The sequence below is a fragment of the Vanellus vanellus genome, assembly GCF_965231255.1.
Source record: "Vanellus vanellus genome assembly, chromosome: 2".
NCBI classification, from domain to species: Eukaryota; Metazoa; Chordata; class Aves; order Charadriiformes; family Charadriidae; genus Vanellus; species Vanellus vanellus.
Genome location: NC_138906.1, coordinates 58,703,955 through 58,724,450, shown reverse-complemented (window position 1 = coordinate 58,724,450; position 20,496 = coordinate 58,703,955). Strand labels below are relative to the sequence as shown.

The 20,496-nt window shown below is 53.7% G+C and overlaps 4 protein-coding genes across 5 annotated transcripts in view; 1 reads left to right on the top strand and 3 right to left on the bottom strand.

Moving 5' to 3' along the window:
- Positions 1 to 20,496, top strand: part of PDE1C (phosphodiesterase 1C) — a gene marked incomplete at both ends in the record, with an annotated part of 391,441 nt that overhangs the window by 322,979 nt on the left and 47,966 nt on the right. The gene's annotated exons all lie outside the window — the stretch shown is intronic.
- On the bottom strand, positions 2,359 to 4,396 carry LOC309669135 (acrosin-like; the record flags this gene model as incomplete). Its single annotated transcript, XM_082479738.1, has 4 exons — positions 2,359 to 2,706; positions 3,189 to 3,334; positions 3,614 to 3,879; positions 4,218 to 4,396. 4 exons carry the CDS (start codon positions 4,394 to 4,396, stop codon positions 2,359 to 2,361), a joined length of 939 nt encoding a protein of 312 aa, XP_082335864.1.
- On the bottom strand, positions 9,123 to 11,160 carry LOC309669134 (acrosin-like; the record flags this gene model as incomplete). Its single annotated transcript, XM_082479737.1, has 4 exons — positions 9,123 to 9,470; positions 9,953 to 10,098; positions 10,378 to 10,643; positions 10,982 to 11,160. The coding sequence occupies 4 exons, from the start codon at positions 11,158 to 11,160 to the stop codon at positions 9,123 to 9,125; spliced, it is 939 nt and encodes a 312-aa protein (XP_082335863.1).
- LOC309669133 (acrosin-like) lies at positions 15,733 to 17,770 on the bottom strand (the record flags this gene model as incomplete). Its single annotated transcript, XM_082479736.1, has 4 exons — positions 15,733 to 16,080; positions 16,563 to 16,708; positions 16,988 to 17,253; positions 17,592 to 17,770. 4 exons carry the CDS (start codon positions 17,768 to 17,770, stop codon positions 15,733 to 15,735), a joined length of 939 nt encoding a protein of 312 aa, XP_082335862.1.

The window sequence follows — 20,496 nt, the reverse complement described above, 5'->3', positions numbered from 1 at the left end:
CCAAGTTTAGACCATTTCTTGAGGGTCTCTAACGAAATACAGTCTTGGTTCTCCTGCTCCTTTGTCCTGCACATCTTCCTGATAATTATAGCAGAGAACTTCCTTTGTTGGCAAAGGCAACAAAAGGGAGAAAGAAGAATCCCTCCTGGATGCGCTCCCTTGATTTAACAGCAGAAGACTGAATGTGGAATGTCAGTATCCCTAGCTTTCCCATATCGTCTACGGGTAAAAACGCCCAAGGAAATAGTTCCCTTACCTCCCTGGTGGATTTTTTAGCTAAATCAATAATTCAGCTTTAGTGATCATAAAAGCCTTTCATCTTTCCTGTTGTCCTTCTCCTAGGATTTTCTTTGTCTTGCCGGCATAGTAGTTGAAGGCAAAAGCTGTGGTAGCTCTGCAGCGGGCTGTGGGGCGAGGAGAGATGGCAGAAGGTCTGTCTTCAGGATGTCCCCCAAGGCCGCTAACCACAGCTGGTTGGGCGAGGGAACGCATTGGTGCCTCGTCCACGGCGTGCCAGGGGCCCTCAGTGCTTGTGTGAGTGTCTGGAGAGGGGTAAGATGTACTTCTGCCTGGACCAAGCTGTGTGCCAGACACTACGTCCCCCCCAGTGCCTCTGCAAAGCCACAGCATCCCCTCAGGTGGCAAGGACAGCAGGGAGAGACAGCAATGTCTCAGCCTTCGTCCTCATCCGTACCCACCTGCACTGTCTTGTACTGCTGAGGCCAAACTGGCCTCTTCAGCGCCGGTGCTGCCTCGTGAAGCAAGCGTGTTTCACTGCTGGACGTCCCTCTGGGCATAGATGGTGGGGAGCCATGGCTGGGTCCTTCACCAGAAGCAGTGGCATCAGAATGGCAAGAGACTGCCACCAGCCCAGGGGCAGATGTGAAAAACCTGAGCAGCCTATATGGGTTTTCCCTCTTCCGGTTTCCTGTTTTCTTTCCCCGCCGCCATTTCCTTACCCTCCAGTGCTAAGTGCCAACAGCAACCACTCAAATCCCATTGGCAGCTGTGTCTGCTCAGCTGACTGTCTTCTTAATTTTTATCAGAGGCAAACTGTTTCCCAACAGGTGCTCATGAGTACAACCCGTGCTATTCGCTCAGTGACTGTAGGGATGACATCAAAGAAAATGACATTTCAATGGCTTTTTTAAAGGGACGTGCCTTTTGAATTAGTAGAAGTGTTTATATCTATATGTTTTAAAGTGCGTGAAAAGAAGAAGAAAAGGATATCAGTGTTTTGCCTTGTCTTGTTCTGTTTTCTGCTATGGAACAGCAAGAGAGTTTGTTGCTATAAGAAGTTTTAGTAGTTTGAAATACTCAAGATGACTAGATAGTACTTTTGTGAGTGAGTAAGTGTCACCATTAGCACTAATTTCCTTCTTATTGCGTCGGGGCAAAAACTATTGACAACCAGTGTATTTCTAGGGAAGTGAGTGGAACTGGTCAAATTCCAGCAAAAAGTTTGACTATGGTGGTGTACAATAATTCTTGTGGACTGTGGTGATGCATCTCCTGGCTTCAAGTTCACGTGAAATGTTTGATTCATTTTTGATGTTTGATAGGACGAGGAAGAATGGCTTCAAACTGGAAGAAGGTAGATTTAGATTAGAAATTTTTCACTTTGAGGGTGGTAAGGCACGGGAAGAGGTTGCCCAGAGGAGTTGTGGAATCTACGTCCCTGGAGGTGTTCAAGGCCAGGCTGGGTGGGGCTTTGAGCAACCTGGTCTAGTGGGAGATGTCCCTGCCTATGGCGGGGGTTTGGAACTTGATGATCTTCAAGGTCCCTTCAAACCGAAACCATTCTGTGATTCTAGATCCATGTCTCTGGGCCATGAGATAGCCCACTTTCAAGTTCACTGCTGCATTCTTCACACACAAGCGCATACACGCACACACACACACACACACACACACAGAGGGATCCCCCCCAGTATTGGGCGTAAGCCACTGTGTGTTTCCAACTGCTGTCCTCAAGACCTCTAGCCCGCTATGGCCTCTGTTCCCTTCTCCCACTGCCCCCTCCCTCTCCTCTCTGACCAGGAACACTTTCAGCCCTTTTGAGTGACTCTTTCCCTTTGTGCCCTGCTGTCTGCCTGCAGCCTCATTCTGTGGGTGCCGCGCAGAGAAGTCCTTGCCTTCACAGGAGACTGAATTGGGCTGAAGCATGGTTAACTGTGAAAAGTGGCAACTTTATTTCTCGAACTAAGTGGACTTCAACATCTGTGTTCCTTCAGAGGAGCGTAGGCAGGACAGAGCAGGCCTCTGACACTGAGGCTGCCTTTGGATGTGCAGGCATTGCCCCAGAAGAAACGGTGATGGTAGACTGCTGCCTGCGCTGGAACCTGTTTGTCCTGCTCCTCAAGCCTTTCTTCCCCTCAGAAGCTGCAGGAGCTCCTGCAGCAGATTAAATAATTGCAGCAGCTTCTGGTGTGGAAACGGACAGGGCTTGAAGCTGCCCGCTTGTGTTGTTGCTGGCTGTGGCTTCTCAGAGGGGGTTGAGGTGGAGACTGTCTGCGGCGTTGGAGTAGCTGTTACTGCTGGGTGTAGTCCCATCTGTACCAAGATCCAGTTGTAAAAGTGCTGCGTGGAGGTGTAGACGCCGGGCTGTTTTGCTCTTGCGCAGCCTTTGCCCCAGCTGGTCACTCCAACAAGCCAGAAGTAGTCAGCATAGTTGTCCTTGCACACGAGAGGACCACCGCTGTCGCCCTGCAGTGGAGGAGAGAGGATTAAGGTAGTGTTGGGTGGCCGCTGTCAGCAGCGTGGCTGGCTCTTTCTCTCTCACAGCGCCTGCCAGAACTGCGTTCACTGCACAGAAAGGCTCTGCTCAGGTGCCGGAGCCTCCCGAACCTGGTCTGGGAGGGCATCATGGGGCTGTAAGGTAGGGCCGTCTCTCCCCTCCACACAGTGATGCTGGATGTGTGGAAGACAGCTGTTGCGGGATGGGGATCTGGCCCTATGAGCTGCCAAGAGCACTGGATGGTCTTTCTGGGCAGAGTCCCCGGCCTCTGGGGGACTGAGGGGTACTGGGTAAGGACGTGCCGATGGGGAAGGGAAGGTGAGCCCCAGCAGCAGTGGGGACCCAGCGGTGGCAGGGTGAGTCGGCAGGCAAAGCACGCGCCAGGGTATGTTTGGGCAGTTGCGACAGGGCTGCCCGTGCTTCTGGGGCTTGACTTGTAGCACGCTCCTACCTGGCAGGTGTCGATGCCACCCTGGGGATAGCCAGCGCACAAGTTGTGGGTGTGGATGCCCCCTGCGTACCACTGGCTGCTGTTACAGAGCTTGACATCGATGAGGCGGACCTTGGCCTCCTGCAGGACATCGCTTGTTCCTCCAGCTGTGAGCACAGAAAGGAATGAAGACCCGGCAGCTCGTTGCCAGTTCTCCTCCCCTGTCTGGGCGAAGCCCTTCCCGAGGGCTTGGCTTTGCAGCCTGAAGGCATTAGGCTGGTGTTTCCCTTCTGTCTGGCTTGGGCAGTGGCTCAGGCCCACCTCTCCGTAGGCATACGTGCCCACAGGCTGACTCTGGCTTTCAGCTCTGCTGTCAGGAAGCCCGACCCGTCCTCCCCCACGTGCCAAGCTTGCACTCGGGACACAAGTACTTGTTGGGAACTCACATCTTGCAGTGGTGGAACCCCAGCCACTGACGTAACAGGTTTTCAGCGTGGACACTCTGAGCGAGGCATCCGGCACACAGGCGAGCTGTACGTAGGAGCTGCACTGGACGGGCTGGTCCAATTCCAGCAAGGCAATGTCGTTCCTCTCCGAGACGCTGCTATAGTGTTCGTGAACCAGGAGGCGCCTAATATTGCGCACTTGGACCTCAGGGCCCGGGCGAGTCAACTGGGTGGCCCCGATGACCACACGCCACATCGTGATGTGCCTGGAAGGCCGGAGGAAGGAGGGGTCAGAGGGAGCGTATGCACGTGCTGCAGCAGCCCAGCAGTTCCCTGCCTTCTGCTTCCCAAGGGAGAGAGGAAAGCAGGGCTACAGAGGCTTTGACTGCCCTAGCGTGCCTCAGGCATGAACCATATGAAGCTGGAGGCTGCTAGGAAGCCGTGGTGCAAGCCCAGCCTTCTCCTGAGCAGTGTCTCAGCTGGGCTGGGGAGCGCCCAGGCATTGGGTGTACTGCAGGGGAAGGCAATGGGAGTAGCCTGCGGTGCTGTGCACGGGGCTCCTGCGGTTGTGGTGGGGATATCCCGGTTCCCTGATCCTCCTTACCTGGCATTGATGAAGCAGTGGGCTGCTGTGAGCACCCACTGTGGGCTGATGAGGGAGCCTCCACATATATGGCCTGTGCCTGCTCTCCAGGGATCCTGGATGCTCACAATCCATGGCCAGGCGCCTGGCTGGGCATCTGTGCCACCCACGACGCGTGACTTGCCGTAGAGAGAAGCCATGGGCCGGAGCCCGCAGGTCCCTCTGTAACCAGAAAGTCATTACTGCTCTGCTTGACGGCTTGCTGCTGTTCAGGCTGAAGGTCAGCCGTCTTCCCTCCCCACAAGGCACCGCATGGGCAGCAGGGCCAGGGAACCCCGTGGGGCATGCAGCCGTCCACCTCTGTTTCTGCTTTAGCCCCATAGAGGAGCTGTGCCAGCAGCCTGGGTGCTGGCAAGGATCTGAGCCTCCCACCTGTGGGTCGGGAGGCTGTGGCGTGGCCACGGCGGACAAGCGGGCACCTTCCAGTGACCCCCGTAAGGGTTGCCCATGCTCCCTCCCAGAGCCTGGGGCCACTTACCCACAGCTCTCCCATGCGCTGGTCACAGGCCAGCACAGGGCCAGCAGAACGAGAAGCAGGAGAAATCTCATGGCTGCCATCAGCGGCACGTGACAGCTGCAAGAAGCGAGGGCTTGTCACCACCAGTGCAGCAGCCGACGTAGTGCCCGCAGGACTCACGGTGCCCACGGTGCCCTTGTTCCCGGGGCTGATGTCACAGAGTCGCTGGTTCTGCCTGCTGGGCACATGATGTCATAGAGTCGCTGGTTCTGCGCACTTCCCTCATGGGGAGAAGGGTAGGCAACATGGGGGTTTCCAAGCAGGAGGGGAAGCAGAAGCTGTGATCGGACAGGCTGGACAGACCCCCGCTGAATGCTCTGCTTGCGGGATGAGGGTGTGCAGGCACCGTGTCAAGCAGCATTGTACACACACACACACACACACACACAGAGAGGGATCCCCCCCAGTATTGGGCGTAAGCCACTGTGTGTTTCCAACTGCTGTCCTCAAGGCCTCTAGCCCGCTATGGCCTGTGTTCCCGTGGCCGAAACCACCCCTGCAGCCCACAGACCACCCCTATTAGCCATGCCCTCTCTGCACCACAGCTGATGTCCATGAGGCCACACAGCGAGCAGGACCAGGGACTTGATCTGGCTGGACACAAAGCTTTTCCTGGGGCATAAAGGCGGGGTGATTTCAGCAGCTGCAGCCTGGAGGGAAGCCAAAGCGTAACCAGAGCCATAGGTTGGGGTGGACGGTGCCAACACACCACCTTGGAAATAAGGCAGGCTTCGGACAAGAAGTGAGCGGAGGTTACACTGGTGTGGTGGAAAGGTTGGTCATTTTCAGACCTCGAACATTTGGGTCCGTGCCCAAAGCACAGCCTGGCGAAGCACTCTTCCAGCCTGCAAACGTAGCCCATTGCTGCTATCACGGTCACATCCTCTTGTCCCAGTGAAACCAAGCTGTGCATTTCCTCTGTGAAACACAGCCATTGTCCATGTTTTTACGGGATACAAACCACCCTTCAGCCACAGGGTAAAACTTGCAGAGCTCATTTGTGGCATTAACCTTTCTGAGAGTTATTTACCTACCTCCCTTTGTGGGCAGATGTTCAGATCTTATCTAAAACCCTGGCGAGTTTCCTTTTCCTTTAGGATTTATGACTTTGAGTACTGAAAGAGTAAGGAAGGTACGATTTTGTCCTTTTGGACATTGGCGCCAAAAGTGATATGTCCATTCAGACTATGTAAATAAGGGTATTTCTACTCTAGACATTCACTTGGTTGTGGTGACACCAGAGGGGAAAGACAGGGGTTTGGTTCCCTCTGCAGGAACTTTGCAGAGACATAGAGAGCGTGCCTGATTTCCTCACCATTCCTTCCCAAGGCACCAAGGGACATTTGCTACTATAGTGTCCGGGGAGGCTCAGACTTGCCATGAGGAAACATTTCTTTACCAAGAGGGTGGTCAAACCCTGGAACCCTGGGGAGGTGGTCAATGCCCCAAGCCTGTCAGTGCTTAAGGGGCGTTTGGAAAATGCCCTTAATAGCGTGCTTTAACTTTTGGTGGGTCCTGAAGTGGTAGGAGAGTTGGACTAGAGGATCGTTGTAGGTTCCTTCCACCTGAACCATCCTATCCTATCCTATCCTATCCTATCCTATCCTATCCTATCCTATCCTATCCTATCCTATCCTATTCTTCCTGACGATACCCACAAACCCAGTTTGCTACAGGCTGTGGTGCATCTTCCTATTCCTGAAAGTTGGATCTTGTGCACTGTTGTGGAGCAGAGACTTGAGAAGTTCAGGTTGTCACATAGGTCTAGGTTTAATGTAGGAGCTGGCTGGGCGTAGAGGAGGGCATAATATGCATTTGGTGGATTCAAAAGCATACCTGGTCAGAAAAAGAATCTTAATTAGTTACTAAATCCTCAGCTTGTGTCACAGTGACTGGCAAAGAAGTAGCTGTCTTGGACTCTCTCCTGGAGGTGTCTCACTTTAGATGAACACACCGATTTTCTTAACACTCCTAGGAGACTGATTGTCCCCAAGTTTAGACCATTTCTTGAGGGTCTCTAACGAAATACAGTCTTGGTTCTCCTGCTCCTTTGTCCTGCACATCTTCCTGATAATTATAGCAGAGAACTTCCTTTGTTGGCAAAGGCAACAAAAGGGAGAAAGAAGAATCCCTCCTGGATGCGCTCCCTTGATTTAACAGCAGAAGACTGAATGTGGAATGTCAGTATCCCTAGCTTTCCCATATCGTCTACGGGTAAAAACGCCCAAGGAAATAGTTCCCTTACCTCCCTGGTGGATTTTTTAGCTAAATCAATAATTCAGCTTTAGTGATCATAAAAGCCTTTCATCTTTCCTGTTGTCCTTCTCCTAGGATTTTCTTTGTCTTGCCGGCATAGTAGTTGAAGGCAAAAGCTGTGGTAGCTCTGCAGCGGGCTGTGGGGCGAGGAGAGATGGCAGAAGGTCTGTCTTCAGGATGTCCCCCAAGGCCGCTAACCACAGCTGGTTGGGCGAGGGAACGCATTGGTGCCTCGTCCACGGCGTGCCAGGGGCCCTCAGTGCTTGTGTGAGTGTCTGGAGAGGGGTAAGATGTACTTCTGCCTGGACCAAGCTGTGTGCCAGACACTACGTCCCCCCCAGTGCCTCTGCAAAGCCACAGCATCCCCTCAGGTGGCAAGGACAGCAGGGAGAGACAGCAATGTCTCAGCCTTCGTCCTCATCCGTACCCACCTGCACTGTCTTGTACTGCTGAGGCCAAACTGGCCTCTTCAGCGCCGGTGCTGCCTCGTGAAGCAAGCGTGTTTCACTGCTGGACGTCCCTCTGGGCATAGATGGTGGGGAGCCATGGCTGGGTCCTTCACCAGAAGCAGTGGCATCAGAATGGCAAGAGACTGCCACCAGCCCAGGGGCAGATGTGAAAAACCTGAGCAGCCTATATGGGTTTTCCCTCTTCCGGTTTCCTGTTTTCTTTCCCCGCCGCCATTTCCTTACCCTCCAGTGCTAAGTGCCAACAGCAACCACTCAAATCCCATTTGCAGCTGTGTCTGCTCAGCTGACTGTCTTCTTAATTTTTATCAGAGGCAAACTGTTTCCCAACAGGTGCTCATGAGTACAACCCGTGCTATTCGCTCAGTGACTGTAGGGATGACATCAAAGAAAATGACATTTCAATGGCTTTTTTAAAGGGACGTGCCTTTTGAATTAGTAGAAGTGTTTATATCTATATGTTTTAAAGTGCGTGAAAAGAAGAAGAAAAGGATATCAGTGTTTTGCCTTGTCTTGTTCTGTTTTCTGCTATGGAACAGCAAGAGAGTTTGTTGCTATAAGAAGTTTTAGTAGTTTGAAATACTCAAGATGACTAGATAGTACTTTTGTGAGTGAGTAAGTGTCACCATTAGCACTAATTTCCTTCTTATTGCGTCGGGGCAAAAACTATTGACAACCAGTGTATTTCTAGGGAAGTGAGTGGAACTGGTCAAATTCCAGCAAAAAGTTTGACTATGGTGGTGTACAATAATTCTTGTGGACTGTGGTGATGCATCTCCTGGCTTCAAGTTCACGTGAAATGTTTGATTCATTTTTGATGTTTGATAGGACGAGGAAGAATGGCTTCAAACTGGAAGAAGGTAGATTTAGATTAGAAATTTTTCACTTTGAGGGTGGTAAGGCACGGGAAGAGGTTGCCCAGAGGAGTTGTGGAATCTACGTCCCTGGAGGTGTTCAAGGCCAGGCTGGGTGGGGCTTTGAGCAACCTGGTCTAGTGGGAGATGTCCCTGCCTATGGCGGGGGTTTGGAACTTGATGATCTTCAAGGTCCCTTCAAACCGAAACCATTCTGTGATTCTAGATCCATGTCTCTGGGCCATGAGATAGCCCACTTTCAAGTTCACTGCTGCATTCTTCACACACAAGCGCATACACGCACACACACACACACACACACACACACAGAGGGATCCCCCCCAGTATTGGGCGTAAGCCACTGTGTGTTTCCAACTGCTGTCCTCAAGACCTCTAGCCCGCTATGGCCTCTGTTCCCTTCTCCCACTGCCCCCTCCCTCTCCTCTCTGACCAGGAACACTTTCAGCCCTTTTGAGTGACTCTTTCCCTTTGTGCCCTGCTGTCTGCCTGCAGCCTCATTCTGTGGGTGCCGCGCAGAGAAGTCCTTGCCTTCACAGGAGACTGAATTGGGCTGAAGCATGGTTAACTGTGAAAAGTGGCAACTTTATTTCTCGAACTAAGTGGACTTCAACATCTGTGTTCCTTCAGAGGAGCGTAGGCAGGACAGAGCAGGCCTCTGACACTGAGGCTGCCTTTGGATGTGCAGGCATTGCCCCAGAAGAAACGGTGATGGTAGACTGCTGCCTGCGCTGGAACCTGTTTGTCCTGCTCCTCAAGCCTTTCTTCCCCTCAGAAGCTGCAGGAGCTCCTGCAGCAGATTAAATAATTGCAGCAGCTTCTGGTGTGGAAACGGACAGGGCTTGAAGCTGCCCGCTTGTGTTGTTGCTGGCTGTGGCTTCTCAGAGGGGGTTGAGGTGGAGACTGTCTGCGGCGTTGGAGTAGCTGTTACTGCTGGGTGTAGTCCCATCTGTACCAAGATCCAGTTGTAAAAGTGCTGCGTGGAGGTGTAGACGCCGGGCTGTTTTGCTCTTGCGCAGCCTTTGCCCCAGCTGGTCACTCCAACAAGCCAGAAGTAGTCAGCATAGTTGTCCTTGCACACGAGAGGACCACCGCTGTCGCCCTGCAGTGGAGGAGAGAGGATTAAGGTAGTGTTGGGTGGCCGCTGTCAGCAGCGTGGCTGGCTCTTTCTCTCTCACAGCGCCTGCCAGAACTGCGTTCACTGCACAGAAAGGCTCTGCTCAGGTGCCGGAGCCTCCCGAACCTGGTCTGGGAGGGCATCATGGGGCTGTAAGGTAGGGCCGTCTCTCCCCTCCACACAGTGATGCTGGATGTGTGGAAGACAGCTGTTGCGGGATGGGGATCTGGCCCTATGAGCTGCCAAGAGCACTGGATGGTCTTTCTGGGCAGAGTCCCCGGCCTCTGGGGGACTGAGGGGTACTGGGTAAGGACGTGCCGATGGGGAAGGGAAGGTGAGCCCCAGCAGCAGTGGGGACCCAGCGGTGGCAGGGTGAGTCGGCAGGCAAAGCACGCGCCAGGGTATGTTTGGGCAGTTGCGACAGGGCTGCCCGTGCTTCTGGGGCTTGACTTGTAGCACGCTCCTACCTGGCAGGTGTCGATGCCACCCTGGGGATAGCCAGCGCACAAGTTGTGGGTGTGGATGCCCCCTGCGTACCACTGGCTGCTGTTACAGAGCTTGACATCGATGAGGCGGACCTTGGCCTCCTGCAGGACATCGCTTGTTCCTCCAGCTGTGAGCACAGAAAGGAATGAAGACCCGGCAGCTCGTTGCCAGTTCTCCTCCCCTGTCTGGGCGAAGCCCTTCCCGAGGGCTTGGCTTTGCAGCCTGAAGGCATTAGGCTGGTGTTTCCCTTCTGTCTGGCTTGGGCAGTGGCTCAGGCCCACCTCTCCGTAGGCATACGTGCCCACAGGCTGACTCTGGCTTTCAGCTCTGCTGTCAGGAAGCCCGACCCGTCCTCCCCCACGTGCCAAGCTTGCACTCGGGACACAAGTACTTGTTGGGAACTCACATCTTGCAGTGGTGGAACCCCAGCCACTGACGTAACAGGTTTTCAGCGTGGACACTCTGAGCGAGGCATCCGGCACACAGGCGAGCTGTACGTAGGAGCTGCACTGGACGGGCTGGTCCAATTCCAGCAAGGCAATGTCGTTCCTCTCCGAGACGCTGCTATAGTGTTCGTGAACCAGGAGGCGCCTAATATTGCGCACTTGGACCTCAGGGCCCGGGCGAGTCAACTGGGTGGCCCCGATGACCACACGCCACATCGTGATGTGCCTGGAAGGCCGGAGGAAGGAGGGGTCAGAGGGAGCGTATGCACGTGCTGCAGCAGCCCAGCAGTTCCCTGCCTTCTGCTTCCCAAGGGAGAGAGGAAAGCAGGGCTACAGAGGCTTTGACTGCCCTAGCGTGCCTCAGGCATGAACCATATGAAGCTGGAGGCTGCTAGGAAGCCGTGGTGCAAGCCCAGCCTTCTCCTGAGCAGTGTCTCAGCTGGGCTGGGGAGCGCCCAGGCATTGGGTGTACTGCAGGGGAAGGCAATGGGAGTAGCCTGCGGTGCTGTGCACGGGGCTCCTGCGGTTGTGGTGGGGATATCCCGGTTCCCTGATCCTCCTTACCTGGCATTGATGAAGCAGTGGGCTGCTGTGAGCACCCACTGTGGGCTGATGAGGGAGCCTCCACATATATGGCCTGTGCCTGCTCTCCAGGGATCCTGGATGCTCACAATCCATGGCCAGGCGCCTGGCTGGGCATCTGTGCCACCCACGACGCGTGACTTGCCGTAGAGAGAAGCCATGGGCCGGAGCCCGCAGGTCCCTCTGTAACCAGAAAGTCATTACTGCTCTGCTTGACGGCTTGCTGCTGTTCAGGCTGAAGGTCAGCCGTCTTCCCTCCCCACAAGGCACCGCATGGGCAGCAGGGCCAGGGAACCCCGTGGGGCATGCAGCCGTCCACCTCTGTTTCTGCTTTAGCCCCATAGAGGAGCTGTGCCAGCAGCCTGGGTGCTGGCAAGGATCTGAGCCTCCCACCGGGGGTTCGGGAGGCTGTGGCGTGGCCACGGCGGACAAGCGGGCACCTTCCAGTGACCCCCGTAAGGGTTGCCCATGCTCCCTCCCAGAGCCTGGGGCCACTTACCCACAGCTCTCCCATGCGCTGGTCACAGGCCAGCACAGGGCCAGCAGAACGAGAAGCAGGAGAAATCTCATGGCTGCCATCAGCGGCACGTGACAGCTGCAAGAAGCGAGGGCTTGTCACCACCAGTGCAGCAGCCGACGTAGTGCCCGCAGGACTCACGGTGCCCACGGTGCCCTTGTTCCCGGGGCTGATGTCACAGAGTCGCTGGTTCTGCGTGCTGGGCACATGATGTCATAGAGTCGCTGGTTCTGCGCACTTCCCTCATGGGGAGAAGGGTAGGCAACATGGGGGTTTCCAAGCAGGAGGGGGAGCAGAAGCTGTGATCGGACAGGCTGGACAGACCCCCGCTGAATGCTCTGCTTGCGGGATGAGGGTGTGCAGGCACCGTGTCAAGCAGCATTGTACACACACACACACAGAGAGGGATCCCCCCCAGTATTGGGCGTAAGCCACTGTGTGTTTCCAACTGCTGTCCTCAAGGCCTCTAGCCCGCTATGGCCTGTGTTCCCGTGGCCGAAACCACCCCTGCAGCCCACAGACCACCCCTATTAGCCATGCCCTCTCTGCACCACAGCTGATGTCCATGAGGCCACACAGCGAGCAGGACCAGGGACTTGATCTGGCTGGACACAAAGCTTTTCCTGGGGCATAAAGGCGGGGTGATTTCAGCAGCTGCAGCCTGGAGGGAAGCCAAAGCGTAACCAGAGCCATAGGTTGGGGTGGACGGTGCCAACACACCACCTTGGAAATAAGGCAGGCTTCGGACAAGAAGTGAGCGGAGGTTACACTGGTGTGGTGGAAAGGTTGGTCATTTTCAGACCTCGAACATTTGGGTCCGTGCCCAAAGCACAGCCTGGCGAAGCACTCTTCCAGCCTGCAAACGTAGCCCATTGCTGCTATCACGGTCACATCCTCTTGTCCCAGTGAAACCAAGCTGTGCATTTCCTCTGTGAAACACAGCCATTGTCCATGTTTTTACGGGATACAAACCACCCTTCAGCCACAGGGTAAAACTTGCAGAGCTCATTTGTGGCATTAACCTTTCTGAGAGTTATTTACCTACCTCCCTTTGTGGGCAGATGTTCAGATCTTATCTAAAACCCTGGCGAGTTTCCTTTTCCTTTAGGATTTATGACTTTGAGTACTGAAAGAGTAAGGAAGGTACGATTTTGTCCTTTTGGACATTGGCGCCAAAAGTGATATGTCCATTCAGACTATGTAAATAAGGGTATTTCTACTCTAGACATTCACTTGGTTGTGGTGACACCAGAGGGGAAAGACAGGGGTTTGGTTCCCTCTGCAGGAACTTTGCAGAGACATAGAGAGCGTGCCTGATTTCCTCACCATTCCTTCCCAAGGCACCAAGGGACATTGTGTCAGGCACTATAGTGTCAGGGGAGGCTCAGACTTGCCATGAGGAAACATTTCTTTACCAAGAGGGTGGTCAAACCCTGGAACCCTGGGGAGGTGGTCAATGCCCCAAGCCTGTCAGTGCTTAAGGGGCATTTGGAAAATGCCCTAATAGCGTGCTTTAACTTTTGGTGGGTCCTGAAGTGGTAGGAGAGTTGGACTAGAGGATCGTTGTAGGTTCCTTCCACCTGAACCATCCTATCCTATCCTATCCTATCCTATCCTATCCTATCCTATCCTATCCTATCCTATCCTATCCTATCCTATCCTATCCTATTCTTCCTGACGATACCCACAAACCCAGTTTGCTACAGGCTGTGGTGCATCTTCCTATTCCTGAAAGTTGGATCTTGTGCACTGTTGTGGAGCAGAGACTTGAGAAGTTCAGGTTGTCACATAGGTCTAGGTTTAATGTAGGAGCTGGCTGGGCGTAGAGGAGGGCATAATATGCATTTGGTGGATTCAAAAGCATACCTGGTCAGAAAAAGAATCTTAATTAGTTACTAAATCCTCAGCTTGTGTCACAGTGACTGGCAAAGAAGTAGCTGTCTTGGACTCTCTCCTGGAGGTGTCTCACTTTAGATGAACACACCGATTTTCTTAACACTCCTAGGAGACTGATTGTCCCCAAGTTTAGACCATTTCTTGAGGGTCTCTAACGAAATACAGTCTTGGTTCTCCTGCTCCTTTGTCCTGCACATCTTCCTGATAATTATAGCAGAGAACTTCCTTTGTTGGCAAAGGCAACAAAAGGGAGAAAGAAGAATCCCTCCTGGATGCGCTCCCTTGATTTAACAGCAGAAGACTGAATGTGGAATGTCAGTATCCCTAGCTTTCCCATATCGTCTACGGGTAAAAACGCCCAAGGAAATAGTTCCCTTACCTCCCTGGTGGATTTTTTAGCTAAATCAATAATTCAGCTTTAGTGATCATAAAAGCCTTTCATCTTTCCTGTTGTCCTTCTCCTAGGATTTTCTTTGTCTTGCCGGCATAGTAGTTGAAGGCAAAAGCTGTGGTAGCTCTGCAGCGGGCTGTGGGGCGAGGAGAGATGGCAGAAGGTCTGTCTTCAGGATGTCCCCCAAGGCCGCTAACCACAGCTGGTTGGGTGAGGGAACGCATTGGTGCCTCGTCCACGGCGTGCCAGGGGCCCTCAGTGCTTGTGTGAGTGTCTGGAGAGGGGTAAGATGTACTTCTGCCTGGACCAAGCTGTGTGCCAGACACTACGTCCCCCCCAGTGCCTCTGCAAAGCCACAGCATCCCCTCAGGAGGCAAGGACAGCAGGGAGAGACAGCAATGTCTCAGCCTTCGTCCTCATCCGTACCCACCTGCACTGTCTTGTACTGCTGAGGCCAAACTGGCCTCTTCAGCGCCGGTGCTGCCTCGTGAAGCAAGCGTGTTTCACTGCTGGACGTCCCTCTGGGCAAAGATGGTGGGGAGCCATGGCTGGGTCCTTCACCAGAAGCAGTGGCATCAGAATGGCAAGAGACTGCCACCAGCCCAGGGGCAGATGTGAAAAACCTGAGCAGCCTATATGGGTTTTCCCTCTTCCGGTTTCCTGTTTTCTTTCCCCGCCGCCATTTCCTTACCCTCCAGTGCTAAGTGCCAACAGCAACCACTCAAATCCCATTTGCAGCTGTGTCTGCTCAGCGGACTGTCTTCTTAATTTTTATCAGAGGCAAACTGTTTCCCAACAGGTGCTCATGAGTACAACCCGTGCTATTCGCTCAGTGACTGTAGGGATGACATCAAAGAAAATGACATTTCAATGGCTTTTTTAAAGGGACGTGCCTTTTGAATTAGTAGAAGTGTTTATATCTATATGTTTTAAAGTGCGTGAAAAGAAGAAGAAAAGGATATCAGTGTTTTGCCTTGTCTTGTTCTGTTTTCTGCTATGGAACAGCAAGAGAGTTTGTTGCTATAAGAAGTTTTAGTAGTTTGAAATACTCAAGATGACTAGATAGTACTTTTGTGAGTGAGTAAGTGTCACCATTAGCACTAATTTCCTTCTTATTGCGTCGGGGCAAAAACTATTGACAACCAGTGTATTTCTAGGGAAGTGAGTGGAACTGGTCAAATTCCAGCAAAAAGTTTGACTATGGTGGTGTACAATAATTCTTGTGGACTGTGGTGATGCATCTCCTGGCTTCAAGTTCACGTGAAATGTTTGATTCATTTTTGATGTTTGATAGGACGAGGAAGAATGGCTTCAAACTGGAAGAAGGTAGATTTAGATTAGAAATTTTTCACTTTGAGGGTGGTAAGGCACGGGAAGAGGTTGCCCAGAGGAGTTGTGGAATCTACGTCCCTGGAGGTGTTCAAGGCCAGGCTGGATGGGGCTTTGAGCAACCAGGTCTAGTGGGATGGTGTCCCTGCCTATGGCGAGGGGCTTGGAAATCGATGACCTTCAAAGTCCCTTCCAACACAAACCATGCTATGTTTCTAGGATTCTATGGTTCTATGATTCTAGATCCATGCCTTTTGGGCCATGAGATAGCCCAGTTCAAGTTCACTGGTGCATTGTAGACACACACCCAAACAGAGGGATCCCCTCAGAAGTGGACCTAAGCCACTGTGTGTTTGAAACTGCTGTCCTCAAGACCTCTAGCCCGCTATGGCCTCTGTTCCCTTCTCCCACTGCCCCCTCCCTCTCCTCTCTGACCAGGAACACGTTCAGCCCTTTTGAGTGACTCTTTCCCTTTGTGCCCTGCTGTCTGCCTGCAGCCTCATTCTGTGGGTGCCGCGCAGAGAAGTCCTTGCCTTCACAGGAGACTGAATTGGGCTGAAGCATGGTTAACTGTGAAAAGTGGCAACTTTATTTCAATAATTAAGGCTTTTTTCCCCTTCGGGGTTTCAGGAGCTCCTGCAGCAGATTAAATAATTCTACCAGCTTCTTTTGTAGAACTGGAGAGGGCTTAAGGCTGTCCGCTTGTGTTGGTGCTGGCTGTGGCTTCTCAGAGGGGCTTGAGGTGGAGACTGTCTGCGGCGTTGGAGTAGCTGTTACTGCTGGGCGCAGTCCCATCTGTACCAAGATCCAGTTGTAAAAGTGCTGCGTGGAGGTGTAGACGCCGGGCTGTTTTGCTCTTGCGCAGCCTTTGCCCCAGCTGGTCACTCCAACAAGCCAGAAGTAGTCAGCATAGTTGTCCTTGCACACGAGAGGACCACCGCTGTCGCCCTGCAGTGGAGGAGAGAGGATTAAGGTAGTGTTGGGTGGCCGCTGTCAGCAGCGTGGCTGGCTCTTTCTCTCTCACAGCGCCTGCCAGAACTGCGTTCACTGCACAGAAAGGCTCTGCTCAGGTGCCGGAGCCTCCCGAACCTGGTCTGGGAGGGGATCATGGGGCTGTAAGGTAGGGCCGTCTCTCCCCTCTACACAGTGATGCTGGATGTGTGGAAGACAGCTGTTGCGGGATGGGGATCTGGCCCTATGAGCTGCCAAGAGCACTGGATGGTCTTTCTGGGCAGAGTCCCCGGCCTCTGGGGGACTGAGGGGTACTGGGTAAGGACGTGCCGATGGGGAAGGGAAGGTGAGCCCCAGCAGCAGTGGGGACCCAGCGGTGGCAGGGTGAGTCGGCAGGCAAAGCACGCGCCAGGGTATGTTTGGGCAGTTGCGACAGGGCTGCCCGTGCTTCTGGGGCTTGACTTGTAGCACGCTCCTACCTGGCAGGTGTCGATGCCACCCTGGGGATAGCCAGCGCACAAGTTGTGGGTGTGGATGCCCCCTGCGTACCAGTGGCTGCTGTTACAGAGCTTGACATCGATGAGGCGGACCTTGGCCTCCTGCAGGACATCGCTTGTTCCTCCAGCTGTGAGCACAGAAAGGAATGAAGACCCGGCAGCTCGTTGCCAGTTCTCCTCCCCTGTCTGGGCGAAGCCCTTCCCGAGGGCTTGGCTTTGCAGCCTGAAGGCATTAGGCTGGTGTTTCCCTTCTGTCTGGCTTGGGCAGTGGCTCAGGCCCACCTCTCCGTAGGCATACGTGCCCACAGGCTGACTCTGGCTTTCAGCTCTGCTGTCAGGAAGCCCGACCCGTCCTCCCCCACGTGCCAAGCTTGCACTCGGGACACAAGTACTTGTTGGGAACTCACATCTTGCAGTGGTGGAACCCCAGCCACTGACGTAACAGGTTTTCAGCGTGGACACTCTGAGCGAGGCATCCGGCACACAGGCGAGCTGTACGTAGGAGCTGCACTGGACGGGCTGGTCCAATTCCAGCAAGGCAATGTCGTTCCTCTCCGAGACGCTGCTATAGTGTTCGTGAACCAGGAGGCGCCTAATATTGCGCACTTGGACCTCAGGGCCCGGGCGAGTCAACTGGGTGGCCCCGATGACCACACGCCACATCGTGATGTGCCTGGAAGGCCGGAGGAAGGAGGGGTCAGAGGGAGCGTATGCACGTGCTGCAGCAGCCCAGCAGTTCCCTGCCTTCTGCTTCCCAAGGGAGAGAGGAAAGCAGGGCTACAGAGGCTTTGACTGCCCTAGCGTGCCTCAGGCATGAACCATATGAAGCTGGAGGCTGCTAGGAAGCCGTGGTGCAAGCCCAGCCTTCTCCTGAGCAGTGTCTCAGCTGGGCTGGGGAGCGCCCAGGCATTGGGTGTACTGCAGGGGAAGGCAATGGGAGTAGCCTGCGGTGCTGTGCACGGGGCTCCTGCGGTTGTGGTGGGGATATCCCGGTTCCCTGATCCTCCTTACCTGGCATTGATGAAGCAGTGGGCTGCTGTGAGCACCCACTGTGGGCTGATGAGGGAGCCTCCACATATATGGCCTGTGCCTGCTCTCCAGGGATCCTGGATGCTCACAATCCATGGCCAGGCGCCTGGCTGGGCATCTGTGCCACCCACGACGCGTGACTTGCCGTAGAGAGAAGCCATGGGCCGGAGCCCGCAGGTCCCTCTGTAACCAGAAAGTCATTACTGCTCTGCTTGACGGCTTGCTGCTGTTCAGGCTGAAGGTCAGCCGTCTTCCCTCCCCACAAGGCACCGCATGGGCAGCAGGGCCAGGGAACCCCGTGGGGCATGCAGCCGTCCACCTCTGTTTCTGCTTTAGCCCCATAGAGGAGCTGTGCCAGCAGCCTGGGTGCTGGCAAGGATCTGAGCCTCCCACCGGGGGTTCGGGAGGCTGTGGCGTGGCCACGGCGGACAAGCGGGCACCTTCCAGTGACCCCCGTAAGGGTTGCCCATGCTCCCTCCCAGAGCCTGGGGCCACTTACCCACAGCTCTCCCATGCGCTGGTCACAGGCCAGCACAGGGCCAGCAGAACGAGAAGCAGGAGAAATCTCATGGCTGCCATCAGCGGCACGTGACAGCTGCAAGAAGCGAGGGCTTGTCACCACCAGTGCAGCAGCCGACGTAGTGCCCGCAGGACTCACGGTGCCCACGGTGCCCTTGTTCCCGGGGCTGATGTCACAGAGTCGCTGGTTCTGCGTGCTGGGCGCATGATGTCATAGAGTCGCTGGTTCTGCGCACTTCCCTCATGGGGAGAAGGGTAGGCAACATGGGGGTTTCCAAGCAGGAGGGGAAGCAGAAGCTGTGATCGGACAGGCTGGACAGACCCCCGCTGAATGCTCTGCTTGCGGGATGAGGGTGTGCAGGCACCGTGTCAAGCAGCATTGTACACACACACACACACACACACACAGAGAGGGATCCCCCCCAGTATTGGGCGTAAGCCACTGTGTGTTTCCAACTGCTGTCCTCAAGGCCTCTAGCCCGCTATGGCCTGTGTTCCCGTGGCCGAAACCACCCCTGCAGCCCACAGACCACCCCTATTAGCCATGCCCTCTCTGCACCACAGCTGATGTCCATGAGGCCACACAGCGAGCAGGACCAGGGACTTGATCTGGCTGGACACAAAGCTTTTCCTGGGGCATAAAGGCGGGGTGATTTCAGCAGCTGCAGCCTGGAGGGAAGCCAAAGCGTAACCAGAGCCATAGGTTGGGGTGGACGGTGCCAACACACCACCTTGGAAATAAGGCAGGCTTCGGACAAGAAGTGAGCGGAGGTTACACTGGTGTGGTGGAAAGGTTGGTCATTTTCAGACCTCGAACATTTGGGTCCGTGCCCAAAGCACAGCCTGGCGAAGCACTCTTCCAGCCTGCAAACGTAGCCCATTGCTGCTATCACGGTCACATCCTCTTGTCCCAGTGAAACCAAGCTGTGCATTTCCTCTGTGAAACACAGCCATTGTCCATGTTTTTACGGGATACAAACCACCCTTCAGCCACAGGGTAAAACTTGCAGAGCTCATTTGTGGCATTAACCTTTCTGAGAGTTATTTACCTACCTCCCTTTGTGGGCAGATGTTCAGATCTTATCTAAAACCCTGGCGAGTTTCCTTTTCCTTTAGGATTTATGACTTTGAGTACTGAAAGAGTAAGGAAGGTACGATTTTGTCCTTTTGGACATTGGCGCCAAAAGTGATATGTCCATTCAGACTATGTAAATAAGGGTATTTCTACTCTAGACATTCACTTGGTTGTGGTGACACCAGAGGGGAAAGACAGGGGTTTGGTTCCCTCTGCAGGAACTTTGCAGAGACATAGAGAGCGTGCCTGATTTCCTCACCATTCCTTCCCAAGGCACCAAGGGACATTGTGTCAGGCACTATAGTGTCAGGGGAGGCTCAGACTTGCCATGAGGAAACATTTCTTTACCAAGAGGGTGGTCAAACCCTGGAACCCTGGGGAGGTGGTCAATGCCCCAAGCCTGTCAGTGCTTAAGGGGCATTTGGAAAATGCCCTAATAGCGTGCTTTAACTTTTGGTGGGTCCTGAAGTGGTAGGAGAGTTGGACTAGAGGATCGTTGTAGGTTCCTTCCACCTGAACCATCCTATCCTATCCTATCCTATCCTATCCTATCCTATCCTATCCTATCCTATCCTATCCTATCCTATTCTTCCTGACGATACCCACAAACCCAGTTTGCTACAGGCTGTGGTGCATCTTCCTATTCCTGAAAGTTGGATCTTGTGCACTGTTGTGGAGCAGAGACTTGAGAAGTTCAGGTTGTCACATAGGTCTAGGTTTAATGTAGGAGCTGGCTGGGCGTAGAGGAGGGCATAATATGCATTTGGTGGATTCAAAAGCATACCTGGTCAGAAAAAGAATCTTAATTAGTTACTAAATCCTCAGCTTGTGTCACAGTGACTGGCAAAGAAGTAGCTGTCTTGGACTCTCTCCTGGAGGTGTCTCACTTTAGATGAACACACCGATTTTCTTAACACTCCTAGGAGACTGATTGTCCCCAAGTTTAGACCATTTCTTGAGGGTCTCTAACGAAATACAGTCTTGGTTCTCCTGCTCCTTTGTCCTGCACATCTTCCTGATAATTATAGCAGAGAACTTCCTTTGTTGGCAAAGGCAACAAAAGGGAGAAAGAAGAATCCCTCCTGGATGCGCTCCCTTGATTTAACAGCAGAAGACTGAATGTGGAATGTCAGTATCCCTAGCTTTCCCATATCGTCTACGGGTAAAAACGCCCAAGGAAATAGTTCCCTTACCTCCCTGGTGGATTTTTTAGCTAAATCAATAATTCAGCTTTAGTGATCATAAAAGCCTTTCATCTTTCCTGTTGTCCTTCTCCTAGGATTTTCTTTGTCT